This window comes from Empidonax traillii, unplaced genomic scaffold, assembly GCF_003031625.1.
Source record: "Empidonax traillii isolate 1590-97213 ecotype Southwest subspecies unplaced genomic scaffold, ASM303162v1 scaffold1167:size305969, whole genome shotgun sequence".
Classification (NCBI taxonomy): Eukaryota; Metazoa; Chordata; class Aves; order Passeriformes; family Tyrannidae; genus Empidonax; species Empidonax traillii.
The window spans coordinates 62,514-75,441 of record NW_020956360.1 but is presented as its reverse complement, the minus strand read 5'-3'; the positions used below and the strand labels follow the sequence as shown (position 1 = coordinate 75,441).

The 12,928-nt window shown below is 62.6% G+C and overlaps 2 protein-coding genes across 5 annotated transcripts; both read right to left on the bottom strand.

Moving 5' to 3' along the window:
• Nucleotides 1-92: 92 nt before the first annotated feature.
• MPP2 (membrane palmitoylated protein 2) lies at nucleotides 93-9,747 on the bottom strand. 4 transcript variants are annotated; one of them, XM_027905592.1, is made up of 12 exons: nucleotides 9,239-9,331; nucleotides 8,081-8,199; nucleotides 7,106-7,264; nucleotides 6,490-6,639; nucleotides 5,792-6,019; nucleotides 4,283-4,414; nucleotides 3,463-3,568; nucleotides 2,837-2,905; nucleotides 2,553-2,714; nucleotides 1,557-1,759; nucleotides 809-937; nucleotides 93-493 (listed from the first exon to the last, which is right to left on the bottom strand). In XM_027905592.1, exons 1-12 carry the CDS (start codon nucleotides 9,273-9,275, stop codon nucleotides 317-319), a joined length of 1,671 nt encoding a protein of 556 aa, XP_027761393.1. In that variant the 5' UTR covers nucleotides 9,276-9,331; the 3' UTR covers nucleotides 93-316. The 4 variants fall into 4 exon arrangements, with proteins under 4 accessions (XP_027761393.1, XP_027761394.1, XP_027761395.1 ...); XM_027905593.1 differs by lacking the exon at nucleotides 9,239-9,331 and adding an exon at nucleotides 9,707-9,747 and having other exon boundaries at nucleotides 317-493; XM_027905594.1 differs by having other exon boundaries at nucleotides 317-493; nucleotides 9,231-9,337.
• A 1,064-nt stretch (nucleotides 9,748-10,811) lies between these two features.
• LOC114069035 (pancreatic hormone-like) lies at nucleotides 10,812-11,463 on the bottom strand. The gene is made up of 2 exons (XM_027905575.1): nucleotides 11,288-11,463; nucleotides 10,812-10,875 (listed from the first exon to the last, which is right to left on the bottom strand). The coding sequence occupies exons 1-2, from the start codon at nucleotides 11,461-11,463 to the stop codon at nucleotides 10,812-10,814; spliced, it is 240 nt and encodes a 79-aa protein (XP_027761376.1).
• Between the last annotated feature and the right edge of the window lie 1,465 nt (nucleotides 11,464-12,928).

Genomic DNA, 12,928 nt, shown 5'->3' with positions numbered 1-12,928 from the left:
GTAATTTGGAGAGGGGGTGAGGTTTTGGCAGTGAATTAGCTGTGTGGGTGCTGGGCATGGTGGCGGGGGCTGTGCCCCACCATGGGTCCTCACCCTCCAAATCTGGGGCTGGGTAGGGGGGGAGAGAAGAGTCAGGCTTGAGTTGGGGGGGCTCTACAGAGAGCCCCCAACCACACAATCCCACAGTGCTGAGCACAAGCTCATCACACCAGTGGGTGAGGCACAACCCCCCTCCACCCCCACAGCCCTCCTGGGTGCGCTGGGGGGGGAAGAGGGGAGGGTTTTGTGGCCCTTGCCTGTGGGGGCAGGGGGGTCACTAGTAGACCCAGGTGACAGGCACCCACTGGGGCTGAACACGCAGGTGATCCATGGCCTCCCGGAGCCTCAGGAAGGTTCGCTCCAGGTCATCGTTGATCAGACTCAGGTCGAAGTAGTGCCCGTACCCGCGCTGGATCCGGCTACTCTCCTCCACAGTCCGCTGGGCATCTGCCTCCTGCACCCCACAACTGCCTCAGGATCCCCATCACCCCCCAGGGACACTGGAGACACCCTCTGTCTGTTAAGTATCTGCCTTCTGCACCCCAAAACTGCCTCGGTTTCCCCATCACCTCCCAGGGCTGGCAGAGGAACACCCATCACCCACCTTCAGCCCTCCAAAACCTGCCTCAGTTTCCCCATTGCCCCCCGAGGTGGCAGGGGGACATCCACTATTCGCCTTCAGCTTCCCACAGCCCTGCCTCAGTTTCCCCTTCCCTCAGGCCCCCAGGACACACACCATGAGCTGTTTGGTGTCCCCCAGGACACTCACCGTGAGCTGTTTGGTGGCCATGCCACTCTCCAAGGCTGCTCGGTTCATGGCCCGCAGGGTCTCAGGGCAGGGGGCTTCGATGAACACCACGTATGGCACAAACTCAGCCGTTCTCAGCACTTTCACTGCCTGGGCGGGAGGGGACAAAGTCACCAAAATCCTGGGAAATAAACCCTCTAACCCAGTTTGTCAGGTTAGAGAGTTTATCTGGCATTGAGGTGCATGGGCATGGCTCCACAAAACCTGTACATCAGTTACCAAAACTTTTAAGTATTTATACATTTTAGCAAACAAAGGAATTAGTGTTCATTGGTTTAGGTAGTTCTCTTCATTAATTATTATTCTATCTTCTACTGGTTATTGATTTCTCATTTCTCATGCTAATCAATCCACATTTTCAGTCTTTTATGATATTTTCCTGGAGAGGGAAAGTCTCTGGGAAATTGTCTGTTTGTTTCTTCTTCACCTCTCGTTTCTGCATCTTTGTGGTTTATACAAATTCTGCATTTGATGTCAACACTAAATTCCTCTCCCAGCTCTAAGAGCACTGAGCCATGCCAGGCCCTAAACCTTCCATTTATTCTTCCAACATACAGACATCACCCAGAGCTTGCCCATCATCCGTTATCTATTCCACTGATTAAATCTCCCCTCAACAATTCTTGCCCATGGCTGCATAGGTTGTTCTGTAAAGAAATACAACTTGTTGGGTAACAACAGTCACTGTCCCCCTCCCTGTGTCCCCTACCTGGGGGTTGACATCCAGAATGCACATCTTGCCAGCCTCCACCACAGCTCGGATGGAATCGATCCTGGTTCCGTACAGGTTTCCCTCATACTCGCCATGCTCTAGGTACCTCCCAGCCTTGATGTCGGCCTCCATCTCCCCCCGGGACACGAAGCGATACCCCTGCCCGTCCCGCTCGCTCTCCTTCGGCTTCCGAGACGTGTCTGCCAGTAGTGGGGACCCACCTGAGTGACACCCACACATCCGGGGTCCCATCCCAGGGGTGCTTACAGGGTGTGGGAATGATGGCAGGGGACAGCAATGGTCGCAGCAAACAGGGATGTTCACAAGGGACGGGGATGGTCATGGGGGACAGGGATGCTGGAGGGGGACAGGGATGTCCCCAGAAGACAGATATGCTGGCAGGGTTGGGACAGAGATGCCATCAGGGACAGGGATGGTCATGGATGACAGGGATGGTCACAAGAGACAGGGATGCTGGAGGGGGACAGGGATGGTTGCAGGGGACAGGGATGCTGGAGGGGGACAGGGATGATCACAAGGGACAGGGATGGTCATGGGGGAAGGGATGTTCACGAGGATGGTGATGCTCATGGGGGACTGTGATGCTCATGGGAATGATGCTACTGGCAGGAAACAGGAATGCTCAAAAGGGATAGGGATGGTCGGAGGGGAGAGGGATGATGCAGTGGACAGGAATGGTCCTGAGGGACAAGGATGGTTGCAGGTGACACAGATGGTGGCAGGAGGCAGGGATGGTCAGAGGGGACAGGGATGCTCACAGATGACAAGGATGCTCCCAAGGGACAGGGATGATCACAAAGATGGTGCTGCTCACATAGGACAGTGATGCTCATGGGAGTGACGAATGATGTTGCCAGCAGGGGACAGGGAAGCAGGTGAGGGGTGGTGATACCAGTGGGCTCAGTGATGCTCATGGGGACTGTACTGCCAGGGGGACAGGGAACACTGTCGGCAGGGCCAGAGGCCACTCACAGGGGATGGTGGTGCCGTAACGTGCCTGGTCTGACATGATGAGCTTGTTCTTGAGGCTGCGTCGCCCCACGCCCTGTGCCCCAATCAGCACCAGTGTTTTTCGGCGGAACGGCGGCATCCGCGCCACCTCCTCATAGATCAGCAGCTCGTGCCGGTCGAACTCTGGGTGAGGGGCAGGGCTGGAATCCGTCCAGGGGGACGCCTCGTCCCCAGGAGGTACCACCATGAACACAGCCCCGGGGCTGCCCCCCTCCTTTCCTGAGGGAATGCCAGAGGACACTCACCGGCATTCTTTGTCGTCAGGTACATCATCCTCTTCTTCCTCCTCCCGCTGAGGCTGCCACACAGGGCCCCTGCGAGGGCAAGGGGCTTGCTGTGCTGGGGACAGGGACAGGGAGAGTGCCATGGCACGAGGACAGTGCAAGGGGAGCTGGGACCCAACACAGGGGCAGTGCTGTACGGACATCACTCTGGGAAGTGGGAACATGACCCCAGGAATTGGGAAACTCCTGCAGTGACAGTGCCATGAGGGTGTCACCCTGGAGCAATGGAGACATCAGCCCACAAACAGGGGACTTGCCACAGGAACAGTGCCATGTGACATGGAGACATGACCCTGGGAACTGGGGACATCATCCTGCAAACTGGGGACACTATCTCAGGAACTGGGGACCTGCTGCTGTGACAGTGCATGAGGACATCACCCTGGGAACTGGGGATATCACCCCAGGAACTGGGGACTTGCCACAGGGGCAGTGCCATGAGGACATCACCCTGGGGCAATTGGGACATTGCCACAGGGTTCAGGGGACCCACTGTGCTCCCTTGCCACGATGTGCCCCCTTGTCCCCCACCCCCAGAGCGATGTTCCCCCCCCTGCCACCCCGAGGCCAGGCTGGGGTCCCCATACCCGACGTGGGGGTCACCTCCCCGTCCCGCTTGACAAAGGCCTTGCGCTTCTCCTCCAGCAGCTGGCTGGGCACCAGTCCCGCACTGCCCCCCTCCACGTGGCATGCCTGGAGGCACAGAGTCACATGTGGGGACCCCCTCAGCCCCACGGGGACCCTCCTGAGCTACAGGGCCCCCTCCGCCCCACAGGGTACCACCTCAGCTGCAGGGACTCACCATCTCCCAGGAACCCTCCCCAGCTCCAGGGACTCCCCAGGCTGCACAGGGAACCCCCCCAGCTCCAGGGACACCCCCAGGCTCTAAGGACCCCCAGCTCCCAGATACCTCTCAATCCCTACAGGGACATACACTCAACTCCAAGGACCTTCCCCATCTCCAGGGACCCCCAAGACCCCCAGGAACCCCTCCAGCTCCAGGGACTCCCACCAATATCCAGAGACCTCCCCAGCACCAGGAACCCCCTCAAGCCGCACAGTTACTCCCACCCAGTTCTAGGAATAACCCCAGTTTCTTGGGACCCTCCCCAGATCCAGGGACACCCCCAAGCTCCCAGGAAACCCCTTTGTTCCCAGGGACACCTCCCAGTTCCCAGGAACCCTTCCCAGCTCCAGGCACCCCTCAAGCTTCGCAAACCAGCCAACTTTCCAGGGATGCTCCCAGGTACCCCTCTAGCCCACAGGGACCCCTTGATCTCCCACAGAACCCCTGATCCCCAACTCCCTCTACACCCTCGACAGATCCCGCTGCCAGGGGGACCTCCAAATGGGGAGCAAAGTGCCATGACCCCCCCAGACCACTGCCCCAGGGGGGGTGCCCCTGACCTGCCACCAGTTGGGGTCATCCTGGTTGACGATCTGCAGCAGGTCCCCAGCCATGAACTTGAGCCCAGCCTCCTTGCAGGGGATGAGGCTGTCGGTGGCCGGGTCGTAGTCGAAGTGGCACTTGACAAACACCTTGGGACCATGGGGGTCAGCACGGGGGGACCCCCAGGCACCCCACTCTGCTGTCCCATGCCTCAGTTTCCTCAGCAAGGACACCTGTGTGCACCTCTCTAGGTACCCTCCCTGCCACGGTGCCCCCACCGTGCCCGGTGCAGCCAGGCCCGTGCGGCCCCCGCACACATGCAGAGGGCCCCAGTTGCCGCTGCGGTGCCCCACAGGACCCCCACGGCGACTCCCAGGCACAGCCCCACGGCCACGCACAGGCACACGCATGTGCCCAGCACCGCCAGCGCCACCCCTGCCAGGATACACATCCGTGTGCAGGGATGCAGGACACAGTGCTGGTGGCGGAGGGATGTCGCAGGGATGGCCCAGACAGGGACACGTGGTGCCAGGGGATGTGGTGTGGTGACAGGGTTGTTTTGTCTCCCCACAGAGACAGGGAGTGCCTGGCACAGGGCAGGGAGGGGGGGGCACGGGGTGGGCACCCTTTGCCAGCCGGCACCCTGTGTGGAGATAGGGATGGGGAGAGGGCAAGGACAGGGCAGGGATGGGGACAGGGGTAGGGACAGGGACAGAGCAGAGACAGAAACAGGATAGGGATGGGGCAAGGGCAGGGACAGGGACAGTGATGGGGACAAGATGGGGATGGGGACAGGACAGGAACAGGGCAAGGATGGAGAAAGGGCAGGAATGGGAACAGGGCAAGGACAGGCACAGGTCAGGGATGGGGATGACAGGCACAGGGCAAGGACAGGGGCAGGGCAAGGACAGGGGCAGGGCAAGGACAGGAGCAGGGCAAGGACAACCACAGCCTGGTGCCCACCACTGTCAGGCACACAGGGCACGGTTGGGGACACAGGGGTCCCACCAGCCACAGAGCACATTGGCACAGGGTATGGACAGGGGGACAAGGGAATGTGGGGCTCAGGGGGCACATGGGGAGATGAGGAACATGGCAAGGGGACAGGGGATGTGGGGCACATGGGCACAGGGACAACAGGTGGGGATGGGGAGACAGAGATGGGGGCCACAGGGTAGGGGGAGCTGTGGGCAAGGGTGCTGAGGGTGGGATGCAGGGGTGACACTGCCAGGGTGGGATGCAGGGCGGGATATGGAGCAGGATGTAGAGCAGGATGGAGGGGCAGTACCTGGCGGGGCTGGATGCAGGGTTAAATGCAGGGCAGGATGTGGGGTGGGATGCTGGCGTGGTATCTGACAGGGCAGGATGCAGGGTGGGATGCAGGATGGGATGCAGGATGGGATATGGGGTGGGATGCAGGGGTGGTACCAGACAGGGCAGGATGCAGGGTGGGATGCGGTACCTGGCAGGGTGGGATGTGGGGCGGGATACGGGGTGGGATGCAAGGCGGGATGCAGGGGCAGTACCTGACGGGGCGGATGAGGCTCCTGGTAGCTGGGCAGGATCTTGAGGACGACACTGCCGCTGGCATGACGCAGGCTGTCCTGCAGCACCCGTGGGTCGCTGCCCACCTCACGCCCGTTCACCTCGCGGATCACATCCCCCACGTGCAGTAGCCCCTGCTGCGCCACCATTCCCCCGTGCAGGATGCGGGCGATCACCAGCTCCCCCCGTTCCACCCGGAAAGTCACCCCCTAAAGGGCACAGCCCTGCTTAGCCGCCAGCAGGGACTCACCACAGCACCCAGTGACACCCACCCAGCACCCACCGTTCACCCTGCAAGGTGCCCAGCACCCTGAAATACCCCCAGCACCCCATAATATCCAGGGCACCCCATAATATCCCCAGCACCCCAAAACACTCCCAGTCACCCCAGTAATGTCCTCAGCACCCTGAAATGCCCCCAAGAACCCCAAAATGTTCCCCACTCCCCAAAGTGACCCTCAGCACTCTGCAATGCCTCTAGCACCCCAGCAATATCCCTATCACCCCACAATGCCTCCAAGAACCCCAATATGGCCCCAAGCACCCCAGCAATGTCCCCAGCACTCTAAAATGCTCCCAATGAACCCCCCACTACCCCAGTAGGCTGTAGCACCCTCAGCATAACCTCAAAATGTCCCAGCACGTCACAGTGCCCCTAGGACTCCCCAGCCAGGCTCACCAGGTTCTCCCCTGCTGCCTTGCGGATGCCCACCATGCGCACAGCGTCAGGGGGAACAGGCTGCGACCCCAGGGGGGGCTCCAGAACAGGGCTGCTCGGGGGGGGGTCATAGCTCTTGGCAGCCACTGAGTCATGGGTCTCCAGCAGTGACTGGGACACATGGGAGAGGGGTCACAGCTGTGTCCTACGCACCTGGCACACATGTGCCACGCACCCTAGCACACACATCACGCACACACGTCACACACACCTCTGGCATAGGAGGGGGGTCACACCTGTGTCACACCCCCCAACATTCAGAGTGTCCCACACCCCTCGCACAGGAGGAGTCCCACGTGTCTCCCACACACCTGGCACATGTGTGTGTGACATGCATATGTGTCACACCCACCTCGCATGGGAGGGGGTGTCACACCTGCATCCTACACACCTGGTGCATGTTGTGTCACACTCCCCCAGCACACACGTTTGTCACGCACTCCTCAGCACACACACATGCCATGCAGGACAGGAGAGGGATCCAGAACAGGAGGGGGATCCCACCTGTGTCACACCCCCAGCACACACTTGTCCCACGCCCCCCGGTACAGGAGTGTCCCACGCGTGTCCTGCGCACCTGGAAGTGTGGTTCCCGCAGGATCCGGGCCAGCTCAGCCGCTGCTCCCTGCCCGTCGGGCCGCGTCAGCCGCCCTATGTCCCGCAGGATCTCCTGCACCAGCGCCAGGTTGTCCCCGCGAACCGCCTCCAGCTTCCGCTCCTCCAGCCGCTCGTGCGCCTGGGGGGCACCGCGGGGGGACCCCCAGGTCGGCAGGGGGGTTAGGGAAGACCCGGGGGATCAGGGACCCCCAGGGGATCAGGGAGGCTGGGAAGTTCTGGAGGGGTTACGGACCCCCAGGGTCTTGGGAGCTTAGGCTACATTCATACAGGTGTGTACACACACAGACCCCTCCCTGCATGCACACATGTGCAAGCACACATCCCTGTATGCACACATATGTGTACGTGCACACCCATACGTGCACACCCAGGCAAGTGCCCATCCACATGCATGTAAAAGCACACATACATGTGCACATGTACACACACATGTGCAAACACAGAGACACCTCCCTGCACACACACACACGTGAGCATATGCACAGACGTGCAAGCACAGATCCATGCATGCACACGTGAGTGCACACCCATGCATGCACACGCATGTGCAAGTGTCCATCCACACGCATGTTCAAGTACGCATACATGCGGAAGTGTACACAACTGTGTGCAAACAGGCACAGACCCCTCCCTGCATGAACACACATGTGCAAGCACACATCCCTGCGTTCACACGCATGCATGCACACACAGGCAGGCGCCCATCCACACGCAGGTACAAGCACACACACGTACATGTGTACACATGCATGTGCAAACATGCACAGATACCTCCCTGCATGCACACACACATGTGCAAGCTCACACCCGCGCATGCACACACACTTGCCTGGATAGACATGCAGACACACGCATGCACACACATGTGCATCACCCCCCACACAGCCCGGGGTATCCCGGGGTGGGGCACGGTGCCCTCCCCGTGCCGCGGTACCTTGGCCAGGGAGCGGACGATGGGGCTCTCCATGATGCCCCGCAGGAAGATGAGGTCAAGGTCGGCCACCCCTGGGGACCCTGGGAGCCCCATCAAGTTGTCCAGGACCTGCTGCATGGCTGGGGGAGCACACGGGGGACACGGAGTGAAGGGGATAGGGTGGTAACGTGGGTAAAAGTCAAGTGCAGCCAGGGATGCTCGTTCGTCCACCCCCCCATTCCTGTCCCGCTCACCTCAGGGCCCCTTCCCATTGTGGGTATAGTGCGGGGGTCCTGCGGGAGCAGGGAAATCCCCGCTCCTCCTCTGTCCAACAGGAGAGACAAAAGGATGTGCCCCCCCCAAAAAATAAAACGCCCCCCGGAGGGCAATGCAATTGGTGGGGTAGGGGGGGGGTGGAGTTTGATGCAGTTGGGCGGTGATGCAATTGGGGGGCAATGGAATGAGGGGTTGCGATGGGGGGATGATGCAGCGGGGGGGTGCGGTGAGATGAGGGGGCAATGGAATGGGAGGGGGAAGGAGGGGTGGCGATGGAGGGGGGTGCCGCATCCGGGGCAGCGCGGGTGGGAGCGGCTGCGCGGCTGCGCTGCAATGACGGGGGACGATCGCGATGCAACGGAGGGGGCCATCCATCAGCCCCCCACACCTCTAGGGGGGCCACAGCATCACCCAGAGACCCTCCGCCATCCCCATCTCCCTGCACTCACCTCATCCCCCACTCCATCCCAACCCCTCCATGCCCACGCCACCCAGCCCGACTGGCATCACCCCACCGCGTGGCATCACCCCCTGCTCGCCCCAGCCCACCCCTCCCCGTACCTGGCGGTCCCGGGGGGTCGCGGACGGGGGCTGGGGCGGGCGGTGGGGACCCTCGGCCAGGGCGGCTCATGGCTGCGGGGCAGGGCTCCCCCGTCCCAGATCCGGGTACTGCCGCGCCCCCCCCCCCCCCCCCCCCCCCCCCCCCCCCCCCCCCCCCCCCCCCCCCCCCCCCCCCCCCCCCCCCCCCCCCCCCCCCCCCCGCGCCCCCCCCAGCCCCCAGGCCCCAACGCGCTGACACGGGCGCCCCCCGTGCACGCCCACGCGCGCTCACGCTCGCGTGCAAACCCCCGCGTGTCCCCCGCGCTCCCTCCAGCGCCTGCGGGACCCCCCGTACCCGCTCACTCGTCCTTACACACTCGTGGCTTGCACACCCGCTCATGCGTGGGAGCCCCCTCCCGCAGCGCCCCCCGCGGCGTGGGGAGGGGGGGACAGCGGGGGCTCGGCCCCTTTAAGGGTGTGGGGAGGGAGGGGGTGGGAGCACGGATTTAAAGAGGCCGCACCACACTCTTGTGTACACTCACCCGCACACGCACGCACGCAGACACGCACACGCAGGAGCCCACCCTCGCAGAGCCCGTCGCGCAGTGCCGACTCCTCCAGGAGCAAGCTCCCCTGCTCTGGGACACTCATGTGCCAATCCTGGGCTTGCCCCGTGCACACGCGTGTGCCCACCCTGTGCCCACAGCCCCACGCACACGCACCCTGTGGTCCCACACGGCCTCCCCACCTGCAGCTGCCCCCGCAAACGTGCACGGGAGGGGTTGTTGCCCCCGTGTGTGCGTGTGCAAGCGCCAGGTGGGGCACACTCACCTGTGACCGAGGCGGGGCTGGCCGCCGGCATCCCGGTAGAGCTGCGGGTACGGCGGGACACGAGTGACTGGCACCGACGGGACGGGGACGGGCACAGGGATGGCCGCGGAGGCGTGTCCCCAGTGCCAGCCCCTCCAGTGTCCCCAGCACAGCCAGACTGTGTCCGCAGTGCCAGCACCTCCAGTCTCCCCAGTGCCACCAGTGTCACTAGTGCCAGCACCCCTGGTGTCCCCAGAACCCCAGTGTCCCCAGCACGGTCTGCACCCTAATGTCTTCAGTGCCCCAGTGCCCCCAGTGTCCCCAGCACCAGTGTCCCATGTTCCCAGCATGCCCAGCGCCACCAGTGCCCTCAGCCCCAGCACCCTCAATGTCCTCAGGTCTAGCGTCCCATGTCCCCAGCACCCCCAGCGCCACCAAAATCCTCTTTGTCCTCAGCACCCACAGTGTCCCCCCCGTGTCCTCAGCGATCCCAGTGCCAGCACCCCAATGTCCACAGTGTCCCCAGCACCTTCGGTGTCCCCAGTGCCATCACACCAAGTGTCCCCAGCGCTCACAGTGCCCCTGGAGTCCTGAGCCCCTCCCAGTCCCCCCCTCAAGTATCCCTCTGAGCAGGCAAAGGTAGGACAGGCGGTGGCTGCAGGGGGGTTTATTCCTGGGGGTCTGTCCCTGCCCCGCGGGGTCGGGGGACGAGGGTATGGTGGGGGATGGGGGCCGCATCCCCCTGGGCTCCTCTTCACCCACTCGGCCCCGGCAGCGTCCCTGCAACAAGAGGGAGGTCAGCACCCTGAGACCCTGCGGGGCCCCTCAGCCCTGTGTCCCCCACCCTGCAGGGCCCCCCCAGGTCCCCCTGGCCCTGTGTTCCCCACACCAGCATCCCACAGGGACCCCCAGATCCCCCCGGCCGCATGTCTCCCACCTCACACCCTTCAGGAACCCCCAGATCCCCCTGGCCCCATGTTCCCCACCTTACACACCGCAGGGACCCCCTGAATCCCCCCAGCCCTCTGTCCCCCAGGATGACCCCCATTGGGGAAACTGAGGCTCGGGTGGCACTGGGGGATGGTCCTCCCGCCCGCTGCCCCTCTGACCCCCCTTACCTGGAGACTCAGCACCCCACAGCACCTAAGGGCTCCTCACCCAGCATGTGCCCGCCTGCCCGCTTTCCATACCTGTAACGGGAGGGGCACGTTACAGGGGCAGCGGGGGGGGGTGCTCTGGTGGGGTGGGGGCACATGGGGAGCACGTCGCAATAGGGAGCGTGTCTTAACAGGAAGCGTGTTGTGACGGGGAGGGTGTCACGATGGGGAGCGTGTTGTGATGGGGCCTGTGTGGCAATGGGGAGTGTGCTAGGATAGGGAGCGTGTCATGACAGGGACAATGTCGCAGTGGAGAGCCCATTGCAATGAGTAGCACATCGTGTTGCAATGGTGAGGCAAGTGTGTCGCAGAGGTAAATGTGTCGCAGAGGGAAGTGTGTCACGACGGGCAGCATGCCACAACACAGAGCACATCGCAGCGAGGAGGGTGATGCGACGGGGAGAATATCGCGACCGTGAGCACGTGTAGGGCAGGCCCTGCTCACCGGGGGCGTGTCACGACGTTCAGGTACTGCTGCAGGTCATTGTAGAAGCGTAGCAGGTCCTCGACGGGTGCGTCGTCGCCGGGGTAGGTGGGCTGGGCTGGGGCCGCGCGGGTTCGCAGCGGCAGCAGCACCAGCACGCAGGCCACCAGCAAGAACGGAGGCCAGCGGGGAGACATGGCTGGGGACAGGACAGCTGTGAGCACGCGTGTGTGCACGGGACACGGATCACACACGGCTGGGGACAGGGCAGCTGTGCACACACTCCCACGTGCACACATCTGCATGCTTCATGTACTCGCTCATGTGTGCATACATTTGTGAACACTCAAGCACATACACGCACATACACACACACGTGCTTGAGTACACACAGCCCCACATTCACATGCACACACACATATGCACACACATGCACACACTCCCACGTGCACACACCTGCACACTCCCATGCCCACTCCATGTCCTACCCCTGCACACTCACCCCCACACTCCCAGCCTTGTACAACCGTGTGCACACCCATTTCACACACCCCCACACACTCCAGCCCCTTGCACACCCCACTGATCACACACCCTCCCTCTGCTCACACCCACACCCCCACCTTTCCACAGCCCTCTGGCCCCACTCACCTGCTTCCACGGGTAGGGGCACAGCAGGACGAAGGGACACAGCAGGATGAGGGGACGCAACTGACACCGTGGTTCCTTGTTGCCACAACTGCCACTGCCGTGCTGGCCCTTATATCCCCCTGTACGGGCCCCCCCCCGACGTCACCCTGCCACGCAGCACCTGTGGCCAGGTGCCCACTTGGCCGGGGGGGGAGGCTGGGGCCATTGTGGGGGGTGGCAGGGACAGGTGGCCCCTGCACAGCACTGGTTAATGTTTGACCCTGGGCTGGGGGTGCTTCTGTGGGGGGACAGGATATGGACGTGGGTGTCCAACGTCAGGGATGAAAAGAGGGACAGCTGTGGGGACAGAGGGATTAGAGGGGAACAGCCAGGGGGGCTGGTGGAGTGCAAGGGTGGGAGGTGGTCAAAGGGGTGGACAGATGGATGGGAAGTGGGACAGGGGGACATTGGAGGGACAGACAGATGGACGGGGGTGTGGGAAGGCTGAGGGAGTGAGGGGGGCAATGTTGAGGTGAGGGGTGGATAGAAGGACAGAGGAAAAAAGGGACAGAGGGACAGAGACATCGGTGTGAGGGAGACACAGCCATCCCCCACTGTGGCCATGCCTGAGGATGTGGCTGTCCCCCTGCTCCCACCATGGACAGGTGGAGGGTCAGTGGGATGGGGGACCCCCAGGCCTGGTACAGCCCTGATGGCTGCAGTCCCTGTGCGAGGGGACCCCATGGTGGGTGTCAGCACCCACTACCCTTGCACCCCACACCCAATAAACTCCAGTACCCCCATGCACATCAACACCACTGCCAGTGCACCCCACATCCAGTTCCTCCTACAGCCAGAGCACCCCTGCACCCACTGCTGGCACACCCCACACCTAGTGCACCCCGTACTTCCACCCCAGCACCCACCGCCAGTGTCCCCCTGTGGCCTATGAGCCCAACACCATCACGCCAAGCACACCCCCAACCCCATGCAGCTCCACACCCAGCCTCAGGGAACCCCATTTCCCGTGCA